This window comes from Oncorhynchus clarkii, chromosome 23 (genome assembly GCF_045791955.1).
Source record: "Oncorhynchus clarkii lewisi isolate Uvic-CL-2024 chromosome 23, UVic_Ocla_1.0, whole genome shotgun sequence".
In the NCBI taxonomy this organism is placed as follows: domain Eukaryota; kingdom Metazoa; phylum Chordata; class Actinopteri; order Salmoniformes; family Salmonidae; genus Oncorhynchus; species Oncorhynchus clarkii.
Window position 1 is genome coordinate 29,981,036 of NC_092169.1, and position 23,533 is coordinate 30,004,568.

General features: G+C 40.4%; 1 protein-coding gene and 2 long non-coding RNA genes across 9 annotated transcripts; 2 read left to right on the plus strand and 1 right to left on the minus strand.

Moving 5' to 3' along the window:
• Positions 1–310: 310 nt before the first annotated feature.
• On the plus strand, positions 311–2,738 carry LOC139381874 (uncharacterized). The gene is made up of 3 exons (XR_011628592.1): positions 311–1,767; positions 1,916–2,153; positions 2,636–2,738. It is a non-coding gene; the product is annotated as an uncharacterized lncRNA (long non-coding RNA).
• Positions 2,739–4,847: 2,109 nt separating this feature from the next.
• LOC139381873 (uncharacterized) lies at positions 4,848–5,599 on the plus strand. The gene is made up of 3 exons (XR_011628591.1): positions 4,848–5,034; positions 5,219–5,335; positions 5,533–5,599. It is a non-coding gene; the product is annotated as an uncharacterized lncRNA (long non-coding RNA).
• A 198-nt stretch (positions 5,600–5,797) lies between these two features.
• Positions 5,798–14,806, minus strand: LOC139381872 (cytochrome c oxidase assembly homolog 11 (yeast)). Of its 7 annotated transcripts, none has more exons than XR_011628589.1 (6): positions 14,686–14,791; positions 10,037–10,433; positions 9,505–9,660; positions 9,008–9,133; positions 6,485–7,629; positions 5,798–6,344 (listed from the first exon to the last, which is right to left on the minus strand). XR_011628589.1 is itself a non-coding variant. In XM_071125698.1 (5 exons), exons 2-5 carry the CDS (start codon positions 10,367–10,369, stop codon positions 7,429–7,431), a joined length of 816 nt encoding a protein of 271 aa, XP_070981799.1. In that variant the 5' UTR covers positions 10,370–10,433; positions 14,686–14,806; the 3' UTR covers positions 5,798–7,428. The 7 variants fall into 7 exon arrangements, 5 of the variants coding, with proteins under 5 accessions (XP_070981799.1, XP_070981800.1, XP_070981803.1 ...); XR_011628590.1 differs by having other exon boundaries at positions 14,597–14,775; XM_071125698.1 differs by having other exon boundaries at positions 5,798–7,629; positions 14,686–14,806.
• Positions 14,807–23,533: the final 8,727 nt, after the last annotated feature.

Here is a 23,533-nt window from a genome sequence, read left to right on the forward strand (position 1 = left end):
TGGAGAAATATCACCTGATCTTGGCATTAATAGATTTATTAATAGTAGATTAATATAATTAAAAAGGGGAACTGCTATTTTGGAGGGACCAGAAGTGTTGGCTGTTTATTTAGCCAATGACAGGCATCCACATTTAACCCCACCCACATGTGAAAATGGAAATATAAAGTTGTTTTTTGGTTTATATGCAAAAACAAGATAGGGGGAAAATGAAGTTTTTTTTAATCTCGTTTTCTTTTTTTGCATGTAAACCAAAAAACAACTTGACATGTCAATGTTAACATGTAGGTGGGGTTAAACGCTTATACAGTGCCAAGGTAAGATTTCTCCATTTCTAGGTAACAGGCAAATGTCTCTATAAAAAATTGTACACTTAATAATAATGCTAATTTAGTATTTTCTACTTTTTGGTGAAGATGTCATTTTCTGACCGTAGAACGCAAGAATGACATCATTACTAGGCAAAAAGACTAGTTATAGCCAATGAATTCCCAATGTGATTAGGTTGCAGTTCAAAACAGCCAAAACTAGCTAGCTTAAATTTTGAGTTAAGAAAATATTGGATGATACACATGTAAAAAATTATGTTAGCTAGTTAGTTGGCTAGCTAATAAACTTAACAGAAATATCTAGCTATTGTTTTTCAATAAGTAAACAATAGTTAGCTTGCTAGCTAGCTAGACAGCCATTGATGCTGCAAAACTAACTAACCAAAACGTGGCTAACTACAACATTAAAATTATACAGCTATGGTAATCCTGGTTAGCTAAATGCTACCATTTAACTAGACCCTTTCTGCTAAATGTACTGGTTAGCTAGCTAGCGAATGTTAACTAGCCCTAATGTGCTTGGAAGGGGTAACTCAGACACATAACAGGGGCTATAAAGCTGAAGCATCCCTTTAGAACGTTTTCTCACCACAAAATATGGTAGTGAAAGGAAGTCAAGTCGCGGGTAGTGAGAGAGGATGGAACTAGGTGAAACTTGGTTTACATTCTGCTCATTTCTCAACGATGAAACATCTGATCACATTTTATGTTCCCAAAACTATTTTACCCCTATATTGTTTTATGTCCTCCGGATTCAAGAAGAAAGATGACGAGTCCAACGGTGAACCATTGATTTCGTCACCCTAATCTTGGCCATCCCCACAAGGGTAAATAACTAAAATAATGTTTGAATGCATGATGATAGAATACATACGATTTGGACCATTTGTTTTATTAAAGGAGTATCTACACAATTAACATATTATTTTATCCATTGGCCAAAATATGCGTTCTTTATTGGACACTAAATCAGATCATTTTGAACCTTTTCAGATTATGGAATTTTCACAATGCCTAGTAATTAGATGGCTATGCCTCTCTTAGTGTTATATCTAGAATACAAAATCTACTCTGACCAAAATATTATTGCAGATAAGTGTATGATGTTATTAGCTGCTGCACCTTTTAATGATAGTGTATTGACTTAAAAATGAACTGCTGTTACTGTAAATTGTAAGCTAACTGATATATCTTAGCTAACTATTGGCAATCTCATTCAATGATGCCATACAGCCAAAACAACAGTATCTATTGCTAGACTAGAGATATGCCCCATGCAATAGTTAGTCAGAGGTTGCACAACTAGTGTGTGGTGTCAGGAAAATAACCACACTCAACGTCAACAAAACAAAGGAGATAATCGTGGACTTCAGGAAACAGCAGAGGGAGCACCCCCCTATCCACATCGACGGGACAGTAGTGGAGAAGATGGAAAAATGTAAGTTCCTCGGCGTACACATCACGGACAAACTGAAATTGGCCACCCACACAGATAGCGTGGTGAAGAAGGCGCAACAGCACCTCTTCAACCTCAGGAGGCTGAAGAAATTTGACTTGTCACCAAAAACACTCACCAACTTTTACAGATGCACATTCGAGAGCATTATGTCGGGCTGTATCACCACCTGGTACGGCAACTGCTCCGCCCACAACCGTAAGGCTCTCCAGAGGGTAGTGAGGTCTGCACAACGCATCACCGGGGGCAAACTACCTGCCCTCCAGACACCTACACCACCCGATGTCACAGGAAGGCCAAAAAGATCATCAAGGACAACAACCACCCGAGCCATTGCCTGTTCACCCCGCTATCATCCAGAAGGCGAGGTCAGTACAGCTGCATCAAAACAGGGACAGAGAGACTGAAAAACAACATATCTCAAGGCCATCAGACTGTTAAACAGCCATCACTAATATTGAGTGGCTGCTGCCAACATACTGACTCAAATCTCTAGCCACTTTAATAATAAAAAAATTGGATGTAATAAATGTATCACTAGTCACTTTAAACTATGCCACTTTATATATTGTTTACATACCCTGCATTACTCATCTCATATGTATATACTGTACTCGATACCATCTACTGCATCTTGCCTATGCCGTTCGGCCATATATTTATATGTACACATTCTAATTAATTCCTTTACACTTGTGTGTATAAGGTAGTTGTTGTGAAATTGTTAGATTACTTGTTAGATATTACTGCACGGTCAGAACTAGATGCACAAGCATTTCGCTACACTCGCATTAACATCTGCTAACCATGTGTATGTGGCCAATAAAATGTGATTTGCAAATCCTTTCAGCAGGTCTCCTCCAGCTATCCACAACCATACTCTGAGGTGCAACCAGATCTGCCCGCCTTATTATTGAGCAATTCCACGCCAGCACAGGCCGAAAATATTTTTGGTATGTCAGATTGTTCTGGCAATTCTGACATAGTAACTTAATTGGGAGGAAGGATGTTTGACATGCTTTTTACATTTGAATCACAAACCATTTTTAATCCTGATGAAATAGGACATTTTAGACCCCTTTCCACACCCCCATGTAAGATTTTATGATCCGTAAACCATACATGATACAGACAACTTCTTGCTGTCATTATACTTCTTATAGTTTGTGCTCAAATATGGAGTGTCAACATTGTGAAATGAAAAAATTCACAGTAATTTATTAAACATTACAAATGTTAATATCTCAATAGTACCCTTTTTGATTCAGCTGTTGTTTGGAACAATTTACTCTACCAGTAAATCAAAGTTATGATAAATGTTATTAGCACCACCACAATTTATTTGACTCCGTCTGCTGGTGATTTTCTAATGTGCAATCCCAAAGGAGGTCTGTGTTTGGTTAAAGATCTACATTGTCAATTTATATGTATAAAATGGGTAAAATTTACAAAAGTACCAAAGAGCCAACTCTGGAAATTGGTTGTGTTTGAAAAGTACACTGCTCAAAAAAATAAAGGGAACACTAAAATAACACATCCTAGATCTGAATGAATGAAATATTCTTATTAAAGACTTTTTTTCTTTACATAGATGAATGTGCTGACCATAAAATCACACAAAAATTATCAATGGAAATCAAATTTATCAACCCATGGAGGTCTGGATTTGGAGTCACACTCAAAATTAAAGTGGAAAACCACACTACAGGCTGATCCAACTTTGATGTAATGTCCTTAAAACAAGTCAAAATGAGGCTCAGTAGTGTGTGTGGCCTCCACGTGCCTGTATGTCCTCCCTACAACGCCTGGGCATGCTCCTGATGAGGTGGCGGATGGTCTCCTGAGGGATCTCCTCCCAGACCTGTTCTAAAGCATCCGCCAACTCCTGGACAGTCTGTGGTGCAGTCTGTGGCGTTGGTGGATGGAGCGAGACATGATGTCCTAGATGTGCTCAATTGGATTCAGGTCTGAGGAACGGGCGGGCCAGTCCATAGCATCAATGCCTTCCTCTTGCACGAACTGCTGACACACTCCAGCCACATGAGGTCTAGCATTGTCTTGCATTAGGAGGAACCCAGGGCCAACTGCACCAGCATATGGTCTCACAAGGGGTCTGAGGATCTCATCTCGGTACCTAATGGCAGTCAGGCTACCTCTGGCGAGCACATGGAGGGCTGTGCGGTCACCAAAATAAATGCCACCCCACACCATGACTGACCCACCGCCAAACCGGTCATGCTGGAGGATGTTGCAGGCAGCAGAACGTTCTCCACGGCATCTCCAGACTCGTCACATGTGCTCAGTGTGAACCTGCTTTCATCTGTGAAGAGCACTGGGCGCCAGTGGTGAATTTGCCAATCTTGGTGTTCTCTGGCAAATGCCAAACGTCCTGCACGGTGTTGGGCTGTAAGTACAACCCCCACCTGTGGACGTCGGGCCCTAATACCACCCTCATGGAGTCTGTTTCTGACCGTTTGAGCAGACACATGCACATTTGTGGCCTGCTGGAGGTCATTTTGCAGGGCTCTGGCAGTGCTCCTCCTTGCACAAAGGCGGAGGTAGCGGTCCTGCTGCTGGGTTGTTGGCCTCCTCCACGTCTCCTAATGTACTGGCCTGTCTCCTGGTAGCGCCTCCATGCTCTGGACACTACGCTGACAGACACAGCAAACCTTCTTGCCACAGCTCGCATTGATGTGCCATCCTGGATGAGCTGCACTACCTGAGCCACTTGTGTGGGTTGTAGACTCCGTCTCATGCTACCACTAGAGTGAAAGCACCGCCAGCATTCAAAAGTGACCAAAACATCAGCCAGGAAGCATAGGAACTGAGAAGTGGTTTGTGGTCACCACCTGCAGAACCACTCCTTTATTGGGGGTGTCTTGCTAATTGCCTATAATTTCCACCTGTTGTCTATTCCATTTGCACAACAGCATGTGAAATTTGTCAGTCAGTGTTGCTTCCTAAGTGGACATTTTGATTTCACAGAAGTGTGATTGACTTGGAGTTACATTGTGTTGTTTAAGTGTTCCCTTTATTTTTTTGAGCAGTGTATATTGTTCCAGACACCTGACAGAGGAGTGCTGCCAAGCTGACCAAGGAGAAGAAAGCCTTCCAAGAGTCCCACAAGCAGACACTGGATGACTGGCAAGGAGAGAAGGACAAAGTCAACATTCTGACCAAGGCCACAGCAATATTGAGGATGAGCAGTCTCTGGGAGCTCAGCTCCAGAAAGAGATCTAGGAACTCCAGGTACAGTACGGGATCTAAACTCAAGTTTATTTCTCAAGTATTTCATCAGGTAGCACACATTTTTCCTGGTGGCTCAGTTGCTTGAAAGATGATGCTTCTTGCTTATGCTGCTTAACATTGTAAAAGATGGTGTTTTTGACTGTATTGTAGTATTCATCCCCCCCTGCTCCTGCCCCTGTTCTAGGCCCATATTGAGGAGCTGGAGGAGGAAATTGAGGCTGAGCGTGATGCCAGGGCTAAGGTTCAGAAGCAGATGGTCGATCTCTCCAGGGAACATGAAGAGATCAGTGAGAGGCTGGAGGTGCTGTTTTAAATTGAGATAACCAAAAAAGTGTTCACTACATGATTCCATGTGTGTTATTACATAGTTTTGATGTCCTCTATTATTCTACAATGTAGAAAATAGTAAAAATAAAAACCTTTGAATGAGGTGGTCTAACATTTTTGACCGGTAGTGTAAAGTGTTACCCTTACTTCAGTCTCTTGTTTCTCATCCAGGGTTGAAAATCATAGGTGGCTACAGAGATCAAACACAGGAGGAGTTTGGGATCTTAATCAAGCGGGTGTAAGAAAAAAAAAGAAAAAAAACTACTCATTCAAGAGTTGTCCAAACTTGACTGGTACCCTATAGGTTTTTTTTTTCTTTTTTAAAAACACACAGATTATTCCTGTATGATGAAAAGCACTTTACAAATGTAAATTGTTATATCGACAGGCCAAAAATGAAATGTTTTTAAAAGAAAGAATAAGCACAAACATGGTAGCAATTGAAAAGGAAAACTTTAAGAGATTGTGGGGAAATTCTCAAATGAAAGTTCTCAGAGAACAACACATTTGTCTTTGAATTGTCCGATTATGAGCAGGTAAATGGGAAAATAAATGGCAAACATATTGATGTATCATTCGGCAGATATACGCATCCATAATGATTAGTGATGACCTCTAGTGGTGAAATTGCAGCAATACAAACAAAAGGCATTTGCAAGGTTCAGAGGGATAAATTGACCCTTAATAAATCCTGTTGTGACTCTAGGGGCAGTATTTTCATTTTTGGATGAAAAACGTTCCCGTTTTAAACAAGATATTTTGTCACGAAAAGGTGCTCGACTATGCATATAATTGACAGCTTTGGATAGAAAACACTGACGTTTCCAAAACTGCAAAGATATTGTCTGTGAGTGCAACAGAACTGATGTTACAGGCGAAACCCAGATAAAAATCCAATCAGGAAGTGCCGCATTTTTTGAAACCGCTTCATGCCAATGACTCCTTATATGGCTGTGAATGGGCTACGAATGAGCTTACGCTTTCTACGTATTCCCCAAGGTGTCTACAGCATTGTGACGTCTTTTTACGCATTTATGTTGAAGAATAGCCGTAAGGGACCACATTGAGCAAGTGGCCACATGATGGCTCCCGCAGAAAATCTTGCATAAAGTACACAAGTAGCCATTTTTCCAATCGCTTCTTATGAGAAACCAATTGTCCCGGTGGATATTTTATCGAATAGATATGTGAAAAACACCTTGAGGATTGATTCTAAACAACGTTTGCCATGTTTCTGTCGATATTATGGAGCTAATTTTGAAAAAAGTTCAGCATTGTAGTGACTGCATTTTCCGGTCGATTTCTCAGCCAAACGTGAAGAACAAAGGAAGCTATTTCGCCTACAAAAATAATATTTTTGGAAAAAAGGAACATCTGCTATCTAACTGGGAGTCTCCTGAGTGAAAACATCCGAAGTTCTTCAAAGGTAAATGATTTAATTTGATTGCTTTTCTTATTTTCGTGAAAATGTTCCCTGCTGGTAGCAGAGCCTAGCATAGCAATATGCCATGATAAACTTACACAAATGCTTGTCTAGCATTGGCTGTAAAGCATATTTTGAAAATCTGAGATGACAGTGTGATTAACAAAAGGCTAAGCTGTGTCTCAATATATTTCATTTGTGATTTTCATGAATAGGAAGATTTGTCCGCGGCGTTATGCTAATTAGTTTGAGGCTATGATTACGCTCCCGGATCCGGGTTTGAGAGTCACAAGAAGTTTTTAAATGGGGGGGGGGGGGGGGGTAGAACAGTCTGATTAGTCCTCATAGCTCAAATCATAATTTATTTGATTGAAGAACACTGTACAGTCTTAGACACTTGATGTGTCATCACATGGACAACATTTTTACATAACCCCTTCTCTGTACATGATCATTTTCGTATATTATCTTTGCATTATCAGATTCAGGGATGAATGACTATTACAGCAATCATCTGTGTCTAATACACACACCTTAACATTTTGTGTAACATCCTGTAGATCCACGATATGGATTGAATGCCTGTATATATTGGACTAACTCAGCATCTCTGAGGAGAACAATAAATAGTATGAGGCCAATCTTCAGCTGTGTAGGGAAATCGGACTATATCCAGGGAGGGGTAGTTTCTGTCCCTCCTTGGCCTCGAAGAAGGTATATGAGAGTGTGATGGTGTCGACACGGGCCATACGTGGGTCCTCGTCAAACTCAGGGTCGATGTAAAAGAACACAGGCATGTCCACTTCCTCTTTAGGGTTCAACCGCTGCTCCTCAAAACAGAAACACTGGGAGGGGAGAAGAGATTCGATATCGAGGTAAATATCAGAGGTTCAATTTAGGTCAGGAGTCCCCACAACAAACTAAATAATGTATATGAAGCTGTGTGTGAGCCAGTGTTGTGTTCAAGACCACCTAAAGCGAGACCTGTCTCAACACTGATGTGAGCTGCAGTGCTTACCCAAAAAAGTATTGCAGACTGACAATCAATGAAGAGGTGCATACAACACTCCTTCCGTGGCCTCCAACTGCTCTTAAACGCCAGTAAAACCAAATGCATGCTTTTCAACCGTTCGCTGCCTGCACCCGCACGCCTGACTAGCATCACCACCCTGGATGGTTCCGACCTAGAATATGTGGACATCTATAAATACCTAGGTGTCTGGCTAGACTGTAAACTCTCCTTCCAGACTCATATCAAACATCTCCAATCTAAAATCAAATCTAGAGTCGGCTTTCTATTCCGCAACAAAGCCTCCTTCACTCACGCCGCCAAACTTACCCTAGTAAAACTGACTATCCTACCGATCCTCGACTTTGGCGATGGAAGCTATTTTGTAGATGACAATATTCTACTCAGCAAACTGGATGCAGTTTATCACAGTGCCATCCGTTTTGTTACTAAAGCACCTTATACCACCCACCACTGCGACCTTTATGCTCTAGTCCGCTGGCCCACGCTACATATTCGTCGCCAGACCCACTGGCTCCAGGTCATCTACAAGTCTTTGCTAGGTAAAGCCCCGCCTTATCTCAGCTCACCGGTCACCATAGCAGCACTCACCCGTAGCACGCGCTCCAGCAGGTATATCTCACTGTTCACCCCCAAAGCAAATTCCTATTTTGGCCGCCTTTCCTTCCAGTTCTCTGCCAATGACTGGAACGAACTGCAAAAATCACTGAAGCTGGAGACTCATATCTCCCTCACTAGCTTTAAGCACCAGCTATCAGAGCAGCTCATAGATCACTGCACCTGTACATAGCCCATCCAACTACCTCATCCCAATACTGTATTTATTTATCTTGCTGCTTTGCACCCCAGTATCGCTACTCGCACATTCATCTTCTGCACATCTATTCACTCCAGTGTTTAATTGGTATATTGTAATTACTTCGCTACCATGGCCTATTTATTGCCTTACCTCCCTTATCTTACCTCATTTGCACACACTGTATATACTTTTTCTACTGTATTATTGATTGTAACTTTGTTTATTCCATGTGTAACTGTGTTGTTGTATGTGTCGAACTGCTTTGCTTTATCTTGGCCAGGTCGCAGTTGTAAATGAGAACTTGTTCTCAACTAGCCTACCTGGTTAAATAAAGGTGAAATATATATTTTTTTTTTAAATAAATTAATGACATGGACTACATGTTCATTAGTACCTGTATCTTGTTGAAGTACTGTCCAGCCTCAAAGGGCACAACGTTGTAGGTGGAGATCCCAATAACAGGTTTGTCTGTAGGGTTCTTGGCTCTGTAGAAGGCCAGGGCAGTCTCTCCTGGAACCACCTGGAACACAACATACGCAATAAAATACCTATTGTAACAACACAAACATACTTGTGACCAATGTCTTGACTTAATTGTGGAAACGCATCTATATGTCCATATGTTTTTCTTGTTCACCTGCCTGGGGACTGCCGATGGATATTAGCTGTTGGTTAAATCTGGTACAACGTATCTTTTCTCAAGTGTACTGAAAGTTATGTTTTGTTGTTCATTGTCCCTGTTCAAAAAAACGTAATAATAATAAGATAACTAAAACACACTAAGGATTTGTTTTCTGCTAAAAGTAATGGTTTAATTGTCAGTCTTCTAATGTATCCTCCTTACTGGGTGTGTGTGTGTGAAGGGAGAGCACTATATTAAGCATGTCTTACGTATATCTCAGACTGCTGCGGGCGGAAGTTCCACTGCATGCTGGCGTGTGTGTCAGCGTTGAAGGTGATCTTAATGATGCGGTCCATCACCGGCGTCATCGTCTCCACCTGCTCTGCATCGTGACCTGCCACCGCCGTCCCACCCAGACCGGACGCCTAGAGACAGACACACAACAGATGAGACACTCAGCTATCTAATTAATCCATCCATCTTTCACCCACTATTTTCAGGTCTTCTTGTAATACTTAGTTCCAGATTTCATGAAAGCTTCTATAATGACTTGTAAGCAAACCAGCAATTTGAGATGTGCTACTATATCTACCTCCACAAATAAAACATTAAAAATCTTCAAGTGGCAGTACTACTGTATCAAACATTGTATGTCTCTCTGGGTCCATCTCTGCTCTCCTACCCGTCCCAGAGCCATATAGTTTAACATGGACGACATTTTGAATTACAGTGTCATGTAAATACATAATAATGCAGAAACTTTAATGTCCATACTCTCTAAATATATGATTATGCTCCTACCTGGCAGTAGAGTCTGTAGAGGGGTACAGCAGCGTAGGACATGCCGATCATCCCCACCCCCGCAGCAGCGATATACGTCAGCACCGTCTTGTTCCTCTTCCTCCACTCATCCTCCTGCTGCTTGGTCTGGCTCCTCCAACTCTTGGCCCCCCGTATTTGGGTGTTGAGGCGTGAGGGAAGCCTCCTACAGAGGAACCACTGGGCGTAGCTGTGGAGGCCCCTGGCTCCCTTGCCCTGAAGACCCCTGATACAGGTCTGTATGTTTGAGGATGTCCGTAAGACAGAGTTCTTTGAGCAGCATAGGGACTCACGGACAAGGATGGGGAGTAGCATGACTGCAGTGGGTTTATAAGTTCAAGCTTCAGTCGAGTCAGATGCTGCTCCTATCTGGGTTCACCTGGGTGTGAAAACATTGAAATGTGTTAACGTGAATGTTTCTGAATTAACTAAACCTTCATGTTGATAACTGATAGGTTCAGGGATAGATTGGGCTAAACTGACAGCACCACTTCAGCAGTGTTAAGGCATAACAACAAGTCTAGCTACAGTTGAAGTCGGAAGTTTACATACACTCAGGTTGGAGTCATTAAAACAAATTTTTCAACCACTCCACAAATTTCTTGTTAACAAACTATAGTTTTGGCAAGTTGGTTAGGACATCACATTGTGCATGACACAAGTAATTTATCCAAAAAGTGTTTAGACAGATTATTTAACTTATAATTCACAGTATCACAATTCCAGTGAGTCAGAGGTTTACATACACTAAGTTGACTGCCTTTAAACAGCTTGGACAATTCAAGAAAATTATGTAATGGCTTTAGAAGCTTCTGATAGGCTAATTGACATCATTTGAGTCAATTGGAGGTGTACCTGTGGATGCATTTCAAGGCCTACCTTCAAACTCAGTGCCTCTGCTTGACATGTGAAAGTCAAAAGAAACCAACCTCTGGTTTTAAGTCTGGTTCATCCTTGGGAGCAATTTCCAAATGCCTGACGGTACCATGTTAATCTCCACAAACAATAGCATGAAAGTATAAACACCATGGGACCATGCAGCCGTCATAACGCTCAGGAAGGAGACACATTCTGTCTCCTAGAAATGTACGTGCTTTGGTGTGAAAATTGTAAATCAATCCCAGAACAACAGCAATGGACCTTGTGAAGATGCTGGAGGAAACAGGTACAAAAGTATCTATATCCACAGTAAAACGAGTCCTATATCGTCATAACCTGATAGGCCGCTCAACAAGGAAGAAGCCACTGCTCCAAAAAAGCCAGACTACGGTTTGCAACTGCACATGGAGAAATGTCCTCTGGTCTGATGAAACACAAATAGAACTGTTTGGCCAGAACGACCATCATTATGTTTGTAGGAAAAAGGGGAAGCTTGCAAGCCGAAGAACACCATCCCAACCGCGAAGCACGGGGGTGGCAGCATCCTGTTGTGGGGGTGCTTTGCTGCAGGAGGGACTGGTGCACTTCACAAAATAGATGACATCATGAGGGAGGAAAATTATGTGGATATTTTGAAGCAACATCAAGACATCAGTCAGGAAATTAAAGCTTGGTCACAAATGGGTCTTCCAAATGGACAATGACTCCAAGCATACTTCCAAAGTTGTCAAAAAAAGACTTAAGGACAACAAAGTCAAGGTATGGGAGTGGCCATCACAAAGCCCTGACCTCAACTGAAAAAGCGTGTGAGCAAGGAGGCCTACAAACCTGACTGAGTTACACTAGCTCTGTAAGGAGGAATGGGCCAAAAGTCACCGAAACGTTTGACCCAAGTTAAACAACTTAAAGGCAATGTTACCAAATACTAATTGAGTATGTATGTAAACTTCTGACCCACTGTGAATGTGATGAAAGAAATGAAAGCTGAAATATTTCTTTACTATTATTCTGACATTTCACATTCTTAAAATAAAGTGGTGACCCTAAATGACCTAAGACAGGGAATTTTTACAAGGATTAAATGTCAGGAATTGTGAAAACTGAGTTTAAATGTATTTGGCTAAGGTGTATGTAAACTTCTGACTTCAACTGTAGCTAATGCCGGTTCACTGCACTACAATAACCTCTCACTGGTAAAAATACAGATAAAAACGGAATTTATAAAACATAATTGGTAAAGCAAGGAAGCAAAACCCTTCGCTAGCTAGTAAGACAGTCTGTTAGCTAATGTGATGCTCCATTAGCCCTTACAGGATAAGTACTGTTTTGCGTAGCACAGAATTTTCCACAAGCTTAAGTTGGCGATACGATCTTCATTCTCGATTCGCCCAAAAATATCTTCTAAAATATCAGTGTTCAGTTGCAGGTGGTTTGTTTGAATTTAGAAAAAGCTCAGTTATTAAAATAAATGGTTTGTTTTTTTGCTCCATGAAGTAATCCAACAATGTGTATGCTGCCATCTTGCCTATTTATAAATGTATATTTAAACTATTTATATATCTTCTTTCATTGGGCGTTCAAGCCTTTCAGTTGTCAAGTCGGCCTTTTAAAAAGTGTGTTGCATTATGGGGATAAACATTCATCACCTGCATTGTGGGAGGCTCTATTGTCAATCAATCATTAAGGTGTTTTTGATGCGAACATGACCAAAGACGTGACAAACAGGAACCAACTCTGCCGCAATTAATGTATTCAGTGGATATGTAGAAATGAATGTAATATAATGATCTCTCACCAATTTATGTTCAACAGACACACATTTTCAGTTTGTGAGTGTGTGATATGGGGGTTGGAGACAACTTTTATAAACACTGTCATGTTGCACTGAACCTTGCGGGTGGAAATCCACATCAGTGTCCGACTTTCGGCTGTTACAGATGCACCTCCCCCGACTTCACTCTTAGACTTTCATCAACCACAGGAAGCTGGTGAGGAGAGAACAGCTCTATAACGGCTGGAATGGAGCAAATGGAATAGCTGTGTTTGATGTATTTCCAGTCATTACCACAAGCCCGTTCTCCCCAATTAAGGTACTAACAACATCCTGTGTCATCAACAGTCTGTTGCATTCACCACTAAAACTAGCCCAATGACTGAGACAGGTGTGTCCACAACAAAGTGCCGCATGTCATGACACAACTGTCTCGATTAATGAGGGAAGAGTTAAAATAGACAAGATGGAGTACAAGGTTGGATTAGTTCATGGAACAAAACATTGATTTCTTTAAAAGCTGCAATATGTAACTTTTTGGGGGACCCAGCCATATTCACATACAAATGTGCATTATAGATCTGTCACTCATATTGAAAGCAAGTCTAAGAAGCGGTATATGTTCTATGTGCATTACTTCTATACTTCCCGTTCATAACTTTCGTTTTTGCATGTTTTACTTTCAGTTTGGTACACCAGCTTCAACGAGCTGAAAATACATTTTTTGCAGTAAAAGTAAAGATACCTTAAAAAAGAAAATAACTAAAGTAAAAGTAACCTAGTAAAATACTACTTGTGTAAAAGTCTAAAAGTATTTGGTTTAAAATGTACTTAAGTATCAAAAGTATAAATCATTTAAAATGTGTTACATTAAGCAAACCAGACGACACGATTCTTGTTTTTTTATATATATATTTAGGGGTAGCCAGGAGCGCAGTTCAACACTCAGACATAATTTACAAACGAAGCATGTGTTTAGTGAGTCTGCCAGATCAGAGGCAGTAGGGATGACCAGGAATGTTCTCTTTATAAATGCGCGAATTAGACAATAGTGAAAGACTAATTAGACAAGTACTTGTGGGTGTCAGGGAAAATATATGGAGTAAAACGTACATAATTTTCTTTAGGAATGTAGTAAAGTAAAAGCTGTCAAAAATATAAATAGTAATATAAAGTACAGATACAACACCACCACCCCCCCCCCAAAACGACTTAAGTAGTACTTTAAAGTATTTTTTACTTTAGTACTTTACACCACTGCATTTTTGGTTATGGAAAATACATTTCACAGTGGTTTAGATGGTAAAATGATTCCCTACACTATACACTACTTGCTTGCTGTCACAAAATTATTCGAATTTTAACAACCAGGAAAAGGAAGAGCGATTTCTGTATAGTTCGTATTTAATAACGGAGCATTTTCTGAATTCAAACGAAAAACCTGCAACTGGAGAGGGACATACATGTTAGAAGATACGTGTTTGACCGAATCGAGAACGAAGTTATCGCAAAGTTAAGGTTGGTCGAAAATTCAGTGCTACGCCAAACGGTACTTATCATGTAAGGCTAATGGAGCATCATTAGCAGTTACAATCTGCTAGCTAACAAGACATAACAGTAGAGTAACGTTACCTCTTGAGCTGTGAAAATAAAGACAGACATGGTTGGCCAGAATATTCTCAACACAGCCGATGTGAAAGAGCATTGAGAAACCCCTTAATATTATCATCTCGCTAGATTAGCTACACAATATAACATATACTAGCTAACTACTGTTCGTTTCTAAAAAAAAATCCATAGGAAACTATTATTCATTAGTAAACATGCGCAGGCTAATGTAGCTAGCTACGGGTAAATTGCTTTGGTAGCTACAAACTACATATAAATCGTACCTGCTCATGCCGCCAAGGTCTCGTTTAGTGTTGATACTGCCCAAAGTCAATGTGATAGGTAACGTTAGATGATAGTGTTAATAACTCACCAAGTAAATTCAGCTCCCACACAACCTTGGATTGTACATTACAAAACATAAGAAAAGCATGGTCCAGCGGTTTAACGTCCCCCCCTTGATACGAGGACCATAATCATAGGTTCCGGGCAGTGCTATTGTTCCGCCAGCTCTTCTTTTTCTTCAAATGTTTTAGGTGCCTACCGCCACCTACTGTATTGGCAGTGTATCAGCCTACTAATCTGTAGTACAGTATGAATTCATTACACGTTGTGAAAAATTACAAATACAAATGACCAACTAACCCTGCACCCATTAAAACCTCAAAACTATTCCATTACTTTGGCCCCATCTGATCCTGTTCAAAACATCTTGTACACCCAAGTACTTCTCTGCAGCTGCCACAACATCTATCCTCTCTGATTTACATGTCATTCCTGCAGTACTTGACAACCATGGCCAAGAGCACCAAACAAAAACAACCTTAACGAAGCACAGGTTATTCCGATCACTCTATTGGCCTCGGCCTACTCATAGGGATCCTCTTAAGAGCCCTCACCCTGGACCCATCTTCCTCTACTACTCTCTTCACTACCTCAGCATAGGACACCTTTGTGGACTACTCTGATCCTGGCAACCTCAACCTGCCTTTCTCTCATTGGACACCTCTGATCGCCATCACCATGGGTACCTCACATCTAGGAATCAGATCCATAAGGTAAAAAACTCCCACTGGGTCAGGAATATCTTTGTCATCATCAAGATGAGGCTCAAACTCAGCGGTCTTCACCGAAGCTGCCACCGCAGTTAATTCACCCTCACTCTCGTCATGTTCAAGTTCCTTCTGTAGCTCTTCCAAAAGATCTGTGTGATCCACCACTCCATATTCACTCAAAACATGTTCCACTTGTCTCCTTTTTATCCATGTCCTCCATCTTACTCCCACCTCATGACCACACCGACAGCCATTCCTCTTCCCTCAACCTTTCTTGACAATAATTAGCTATTTAACACACAATCACTTAGAAAATTAGTACATCCAAATATGATTATACATAGAGGAAATGCATTCAACACAGGAAATAGTACCAAAAGCTACATTAGATGGTCTGTATTTCTCCTTCGCCAGCTACTGTAGTAGGCTACTTAAACCCGCATTCACAACTTGTTAACACACATTCAGAATTATAATTATTGGAATAGCCCTGAAATGCTAAATCTGTATAGCCTTTGTTCGTAGAAAATGTATTCAGAGAAAACCTGTGGGAAGTTGACTGTTGACTTGAATGCAATGAGAGCTGAAGAGAGAAGCCCAATTCGTCTGAAAATCGGACTCCTTCCAGCAGGTGGCGTTTTTTAGTTGTTTCGCCCACCAAGCAAGGATTTTTTTCTATGCAGGTCAATGTATCGACCGAATTTCGTCATTAAAAAATGAATGGCTTATTTGCTACGTGAGGTTTATTTGATTGAATATACGTTTTGTAATGCTTATGTTGTACTGATTTAAGTAGTTGACGTGACATCCCGGGCAACTTTTTGGGGAAAAAACACTTTATATTGGAGTTTATATTGATCTCGAGATGGCTATGCATATTCATGGGATGACGCTAGTAGCATCTCTTCAGTGGTGAAAAAAGTACCCAATTGTCATACTAGAGTAAAAGTATAGATATCTTAATAGAAAGTTACAAGTAAAAGTTACCCAGTAAAATACTACTTGAGTAAAAGTTTTAAAGTATTTGGTTCTAGATATTGTAATGAAACAGCAGGGAGCAGGTCTCGAACCCTCAACCTTCTAGCCCGAGGTCCAGCGTGCTATCGACTGTGCCGCAAAAGCATGCTCGTGCGGCAGTGTCTTATAAACTCAGGGTCGTTATAATATACTTAAGTTTGCCATTTGGATAAGGTTGTTGTCAGGGAAACCACTCCAATGCTCCTTGTGCCCCCTACTGCTGGTCAGGCTTATTTGAAGGATCGGAATGATGTGCAATTAATAAATTGTTTTATTGTGAAATTAATATGTTTGATTTTTAAGGTTAGGGATAAGTGCAGTGCATAGTGACACTTTTTAGGATGTCAATATAAATGAATGTATGGTTGTGTAATTTTGTATTGTCTTTTAATCATTATGTGTTATTGTTTTTCCCCAGAGGATCACTTTGGAAATGTTTTAATTAATACTTTCAAGTGATATCCTCTGGGTCCACATTTTGCTGTATATGTCTGTTGCCGAAAATAAATTAAAGAAGTATCAAAAGTAAAAGTATGAATAATTTCAAATTCCTTATATTAAGCAAAGCAGGTGGCACCATTTTTCTTGTTTTTAAAATGTATGAATAGCCAGAGGAAAACTCCAACACTCAGACATCATTTACAAAAGATGCATTTGTGTTTAGTTAGTCCGCCAGATCAGAGGCAGAAGGGATGACCATGTGTTGTCTTGATAAGTGCGTGAATTGGACCATTTTCCTGTCCTGCTAAGCATTCAAAATGTAACGAGTACTTTTGGGTGTCAGTGAAAATGTATGAAGTAAAAAGTACATTATTTTCTTTAGGAATGTACTGAAGTAAAAGTTATCAAAAATATAAATAGTAAAGTACAGATACCAAAAAAAGGATTGCTTTCGCTGTAAAGCATCATTTCAAAATCTGAGACGACAGGGTGATTAAGTAGTACTTTACACCACCACATCTCTCTCCATTAAATACAGGCAGTTGACGTCAATAACCCTCAACGAATATTCAAAAAAGGATGTGAAAAATTAGATGTATTTATTAATCCAAAGAAAGAAAGAATAGGCGCTAGACAGTCCGCCGTGAGCTTTGTGGACTACTCCCATTGTTAGTGCGGAGCGACATGTGTCTTGTCAGTATATACATAATCTTTGATATAATTAATCAGCTATTAAACTGTAAGAGGGTGGTTGCTCCATGAATTGCAGAAAATAGTGGGTAATCATGTGATTTTGTACTGTGAGCATATTGTTCCATTTGAAATAATTGCTTGTGTGCTCTGATTGGGTGCATGTATGAAGGAGACTGCACCACCACCATAGAGATAGTCAAGGTCCTTGCAACCTGGGATCCTTAGGACTTCCCTACCCATTGAAGTTGACATTTAAAATGGTTATGGTAAGGATTAAGGTAGGGACATCACACGGACCCTGGATAGCACTAACCTTCAAGGACTCTTCTTTGTATCTGTCCCATTATGCCCTCTGTGAGCACATGGGCAGCGCCATTGAGGCCATCTTAATTTTGAAGTAGTACAGTTTATTCTTCTACTACTTCTATGAGTTGGTAAGCAGACTGAAAGGGTGCATACTGCCACCTGGAGTGTGTTGTTTGAACAGGTATAAAGCCAAGGTTGAACATTTACTGCCACCTACAGTTATGGAATGTTTCCTCACAAGTATAATTCATTGCCTGATTCCTCCTGATGACCTGGATGGAATTATGTGATCATGCCTTAACTCAAACGAAGTCCCAACCAGTTGACTACTTCAAAATTGTGAAAGTCCTCAATAGCACTGCCCATGCTAAAACAGGCTTTTGGGCACTAGTGTTGTCTATATATTAAGGCTATGTTTCCTCCAAAATGATGGCGCATGTGTTAATCTGTAAGTATTCACAGCTGGCTGTGGATTTAGCGAAAGCCAGCCAGGTGGTCGTGTTCCCCTGATCAGACGTTGCTGATGCATGCCAGATCTTACAACGCCTGGATAGGTATTTTACGTATCAGCTAATGCTGCATTGATAACCATGTGGGAAGGTAGTAATTATCAGTGTGTGAAGCGGTAAATACCAGTTGGATGCACGTTGAGAAACGCAGATTGGCTCATGGCCAACAAGCTGCTGCAATCTAGAAGAAAAATAAACGCACACCTATTTAGATGAGGAAAATAAAGGAGAGCCGCACACTAGGAGCTCAGATGCAAAAATGTAATATCCAACGTTTCGACAGGCAAGCTGTCTTCATCAGGGTATAATCACAAACACTGCGGTATGACTCGTTTATATAGTGTCAAGACACACAGGTGTCTGTAATCATGGCCAAGTGTGGCCTAATATCATTGGTTAATTCTCAAATATTAAAATGGCATATAAAGAACAGCATACAAAAAAAGGTAAATCCGTTCAGGAATATATTGGGGTGGTAAATCCGAGTGTATCAATTGGTCTCTGCCCCATGAAAATACGAACAAGGGAAGGTCCGAAAACACATTACAGAGATTATCATCGGATTTTAGAATGTGCCAATGTTTGTGAACAATTCCCTTAATTTTTTCAGAGCACTTTGAATAGCTGGTAGTTAGAACACAAGAATGTGTCTTTTTGAGAGACTGACCTTGAAAAAGGTCATGTCTCGTTTTGTTTTGTTTTCAATGGCAATATTAATCTGATCATTTTTGTACTCCCTCTCCTTGAATCTTCTTTGCGTCTCAGCCATATTTCTGTCGAAACCTGAATGTTTTTTGCAAATTCTTTTGATTAGACAGAATTGGCTGTAGGGCAAACTATTTTTCAAGGGAAGTGGGTGACAACTGTCAGCCCTCAACAAACAGTTACGATCAGTAGGTTTCCTGTAAAGATCAGTGTATAGAACATTATTTTCACACAAGATCAAGAAATCTGATACACGTCAAATCAGTTTGCATAGTAAATCTCAAATGATCAGAACAGGAGTTAAGAAAAGCATAAAACGCCTGGAGCTGTTTTGCGTCACCCCTCCATAGAAAAAAAAATCAATATAACGATTCCAAATAATGATGTTAGGCAAGAAAACATTTGAGAGGATTGAAAATAGACTTTCTCCATGTGACCCACATACAAATTAGCATAGTTATGAGCCATGGGGGATCCCATAGCAGTACCCTTCGTCTGAATAAATCAATCATTTACAAACACAAAGTAGTTGTGTGTGAGTACTATTTCAGCCAATGTTATAATGCAGGCACTGGAAGGTAGTTCATTAGGGTCACGTTGCAGAAGAAAATGTTCCATAGCTTCAATACCACCCTCGTGTGGAATATATTTGTGTATAACGACTCAACATCAAAAGTAACTAACAAGGTATTCTCAGGGAGAGGATCAAGAGATTCAATGATAGAGATCATACTGCTGGTGTCCTTTACAAAGCAAGGAGACATGGGCAAGGCTCAATATCTTGCTTGATACATTAAAGACACTCAGTCCTGTGGGTTCTGGGACCGTGTGAATGGTCCCCTCTGCCTCTGAAAGTCGTTTCTTCTTCTTCCCCGTCGGGTGCGGCATCTCGTCGATGAGCGTGCCTGCGGCCACCTCCGCCCTTCGGTCGGCCCAGTCTCTTTGAATAAAAAACTGCCACTGGAAGCCGATGAGGCGCTGGTTGTAGAGTGTTGATCAGACGGGGGTGGATCGAAGTAAGCGTCATTCCTCCTGCGTCTGCCATGGAGAGGAGGAACCTCCTTTGTCAGGGTTTCTCCAGAAGTTTACTTTATCCTCGGCCTTGTCTTTTTTGTCTTGGTTGAATTGATTTTATGTTCCTTTATTTCTGTAGACCACTTGTCTTGGAGTGCTTGGTTAGTTTATCAATTCATTGAATATGCCATCATCATTAACAGCTATTTGTAGAGCTGTGCTTTTGTCTTTAATCGTGTTAACCATTTCAATAAAATCATTTTCAGCTGGTCAACAATTAATGTAATTAAATCAATAGAGCATTTGTTCAGGATGGCACACCAGCGCTCACAGAAATCATCTGCGGGCTGTCCCAATTATCGTTATTTTTGCCACGAGTCCCCGTGGAATAGTGCCTTGACGCACATAATCACTAAGAGTGACTATGTGTAGATGCGTTCTCATCTGGCGCTTAGATAAATGTAACAGTTATTTCGAGAGGTCAGAATTACCTCCCGGCATGTCAAAAAAGGGACTCCGAAACAATGATCTTATCACGCTCCCTTTGGCTATATTCAAAGTAATCTTGTATGGGTTTATGACGAGAGGCTGCCTGGATCTTTAATTTAAAAACCCTTGCTCCCTTCGGTCTCAACGTAAACTTTGATCTGAATCCATTCTTGTGATTATTGTGACTTTTGCCATTGTAATTGTAAGCTTGTGTAGTCTAAAATGAATCTATGATCGTATGCTATCCATCTGTTTTTTGTATGCTGTTCTTTTCTTTGTAGGCCATTTTAATATTTGAGAATTAACTAATGATATTAGGCCACACTTGGCCATGATTACAGACACCTGTGTGTCTTTTGACACTATATCAACGAGTCACCCTGCGGTGTTTGTGATTATACCCTGATGAAGACAGCTTGCCTGTCGAAACGTTGGATATTACATTTTTGCATCTGAGCTCCTAGTGTGCGGCTCTCCTTTATTTTCAACAAGCTGCTGCAACCATAAACTAAAATTACAGCTATCATGCTAGTAAACAAATACGTGTTCAAAAACAATATTAATATATCGTTTTTTATAAAGAATTTTTTGTTACATTTAACTGCTGAAAATGCTTTTAGAGGCCATTTCCTTAGTACGTTACGTCAGAGTTCAGCATGTGGGAGAGGTTGGCGCGCAAGGATGATAGACCAGTTTCCCACCAGTAATTACGAGTTAGAGGGGCGTTCAAGTGGATGCTTCACAGTCGTATGTGGTAAATACCACCTTCCAACTTGTCACAAACGCAACATTACCAAATCGTATGTCATAGCAATCTGGTGCCCGACGGCGCAGTCGATGATGTGGTACGCAACCATTGGTTGATGCATGCAACACAACCTAATTCTTGTGACTTCCGTGACCGGAAGTGCCAAGGTTAGGTCTTGACCCTGCCTTAGGCCTATCCTAAGAACCTTTGTTAGGCTACATAGATTTTACACACTTTAACAATGACAAACAGTATAGCTACAGGTAACTGCCAAAATAAAGGAAACATCAACATAAAGTGTCTTAATAGGACGTTGGACCACCATGAGCCAGAACAGCTTCAATGCACCTTGGCATAGTCTACAAGAGTCTGGAACTCTATTGGAGGGATGCAACACCATTCTTCCACAAGAAATTCCATAATTTGGTGTTTTGTTGATGGTTGTGGAAACTGCTGTCTCAGGTGCTGCTCCAAAATCTCCCATGTGTGTTCATTTGGGTTGAGATCTGGTGACTGTGATGGCCATGGCATAAGGTTTACATTGTGACCACTCGTGCCCTTTGGATGGGAGCATAGCCATGGTAGCCAAAATAATGGCCTGCCCAGCATTTTTATACATGACCCTAAGCATGATGGGAAGTTCATTTCCTAATTAACTCAGGAACCACACCTGTGTGGAAGCAAACACTTCATTTACTCAGGTGTATTCATTATTTTGGCAGTTACCTGTACATTGATTTAAAACTGTTCAGAATAGCACTTCAATATTGTAGGCCTCCTATGCATACTAATAGCGCAGTCCATCACCATTACTTTTGGTTGGGTTGGGTTTTTACTTTTGGTCGGGTTGGTGTATAACGCAAATGTATAGCAACTCAAAGGTTTCGTGTTCAAATCTCATCATGGACAACTTTAGCATTTTAGCTAATTTGCTGACTACTTACTACTTTTTAGCTCCATTGCAACTACTTAGCATATTAGCTAACCCTTGCCTAACTCCTAACCTTAACTCTTAACCCTAACTTCTAGCCTAGCTAACGTTAGCCACATCATTTGTAACATATCATACAAATTGCAATTTGTCACATATACAAATGGATAATGGACATACACAAATTAATACATACCATACGAAACGTAACATGTCATACTAAATTGAGTATGTCGGATTTACGTACATAATAATACAAAATGCTCTGAGACCGGGTTGACACTGCCTATGTTTAATCACTGTTTAAAAGAAGATTGCAGAATTAGGTTGCTGTTAATAAACATTATGTTTGGTTTCAACCTTCCAACTAAAAGTCCCAATACGACAGGTAAAAATTTACATTTGTATTTTGGGATATTTTATTTTATTTGACCAGAATTTGACTGAAGTAATGTTGGAAAATCGTTCGGAAAAGTGACGAGAAGATCACATGAGTGAATATACGACAAGAGTGAAGCCACTGTCCACATAAGACGGCAAAGAACCACATCATACCGAGTCCTCATTGTTTTTGAATAAATATTTTCACACTCTGAATAAAGTCAACTTATCATCTGACCATATCCTGTGATGTACAGTGTCTAAGTTATAGTGTCTATTTAGTTTTGATAATAATAATACTGCCAGTGCCAATACATATTTGAAAACAATAACGTTATGCCTACCTGTGTTGATTTCGATCACAGGCATGTAGCCTTGGCAGGCTATGGCTGGGAAACTCGAAGGAACTCCAATTTCACGAAAGAATACTGTTATGTAGAATGAACGAGACTAGCTAAATTATTTATAAACTGCTCGGGTATATTAGCTACTACTGTTCTCACGTTCGTGAGCTAACATAACAGTCTAATAGGCAGGTACAGTGGCTCCTGTAGAACATATATGGTGAGTCAAAAGTAACAACAACAATCAATAATTCACAAGGGCTACATAGCAAATACAACTGTTTATTATGGATTCTCGAGACAATTAAATTGGCATATGTGAATTGACGCTCTCTAGTCTCGCATGCAAATTTTGACGGCGTCTGACTGTGATTTGGGCTTAACCCCTACTAGCTACCCACTAGCAGCCTTGAAACACATCACTATTATTAGCAGTTCAACATATTCTCATACTGTTACACAAAATCAAGATAAACCTTTACCATCATAGTAGACATTGAACGTCTATAACCAAAATGGCTAAAACTCTGTTGTTGGCCGATGGTAGCTTTAGCTCGCCACATGCTAACCTGAGTACTAACATTACAA

What these genes read in the sequence shown, in the direction of transcription:
- LOC139381872 (XM_071125698.1), bottom strand. Translation starts at nt 10,369, where the DNA reads ATGCTACTCCCCATCCTTGTCCGTGAGTCCCTATGCTGCTCAAAGAAC. An exon ending in TCTACAGACTCTACTGCCAG is followed by an intron (nt 9,661 to 10,036) that starts GTAGGAGCATAA and finishes GTCTGTCTCTAG; the next exon opens with GCGTCCGGTCTGGGTGGGAC. An exon ending in CGCAGCAGTCTGAGATATAC is followed by an intron (nt 9,134 to 9,504) that starts GTAAGACATGCT and finishes GTTGTGTTCCAG; the next exon opens with GTGGTTCCAGGAGAGACTGC.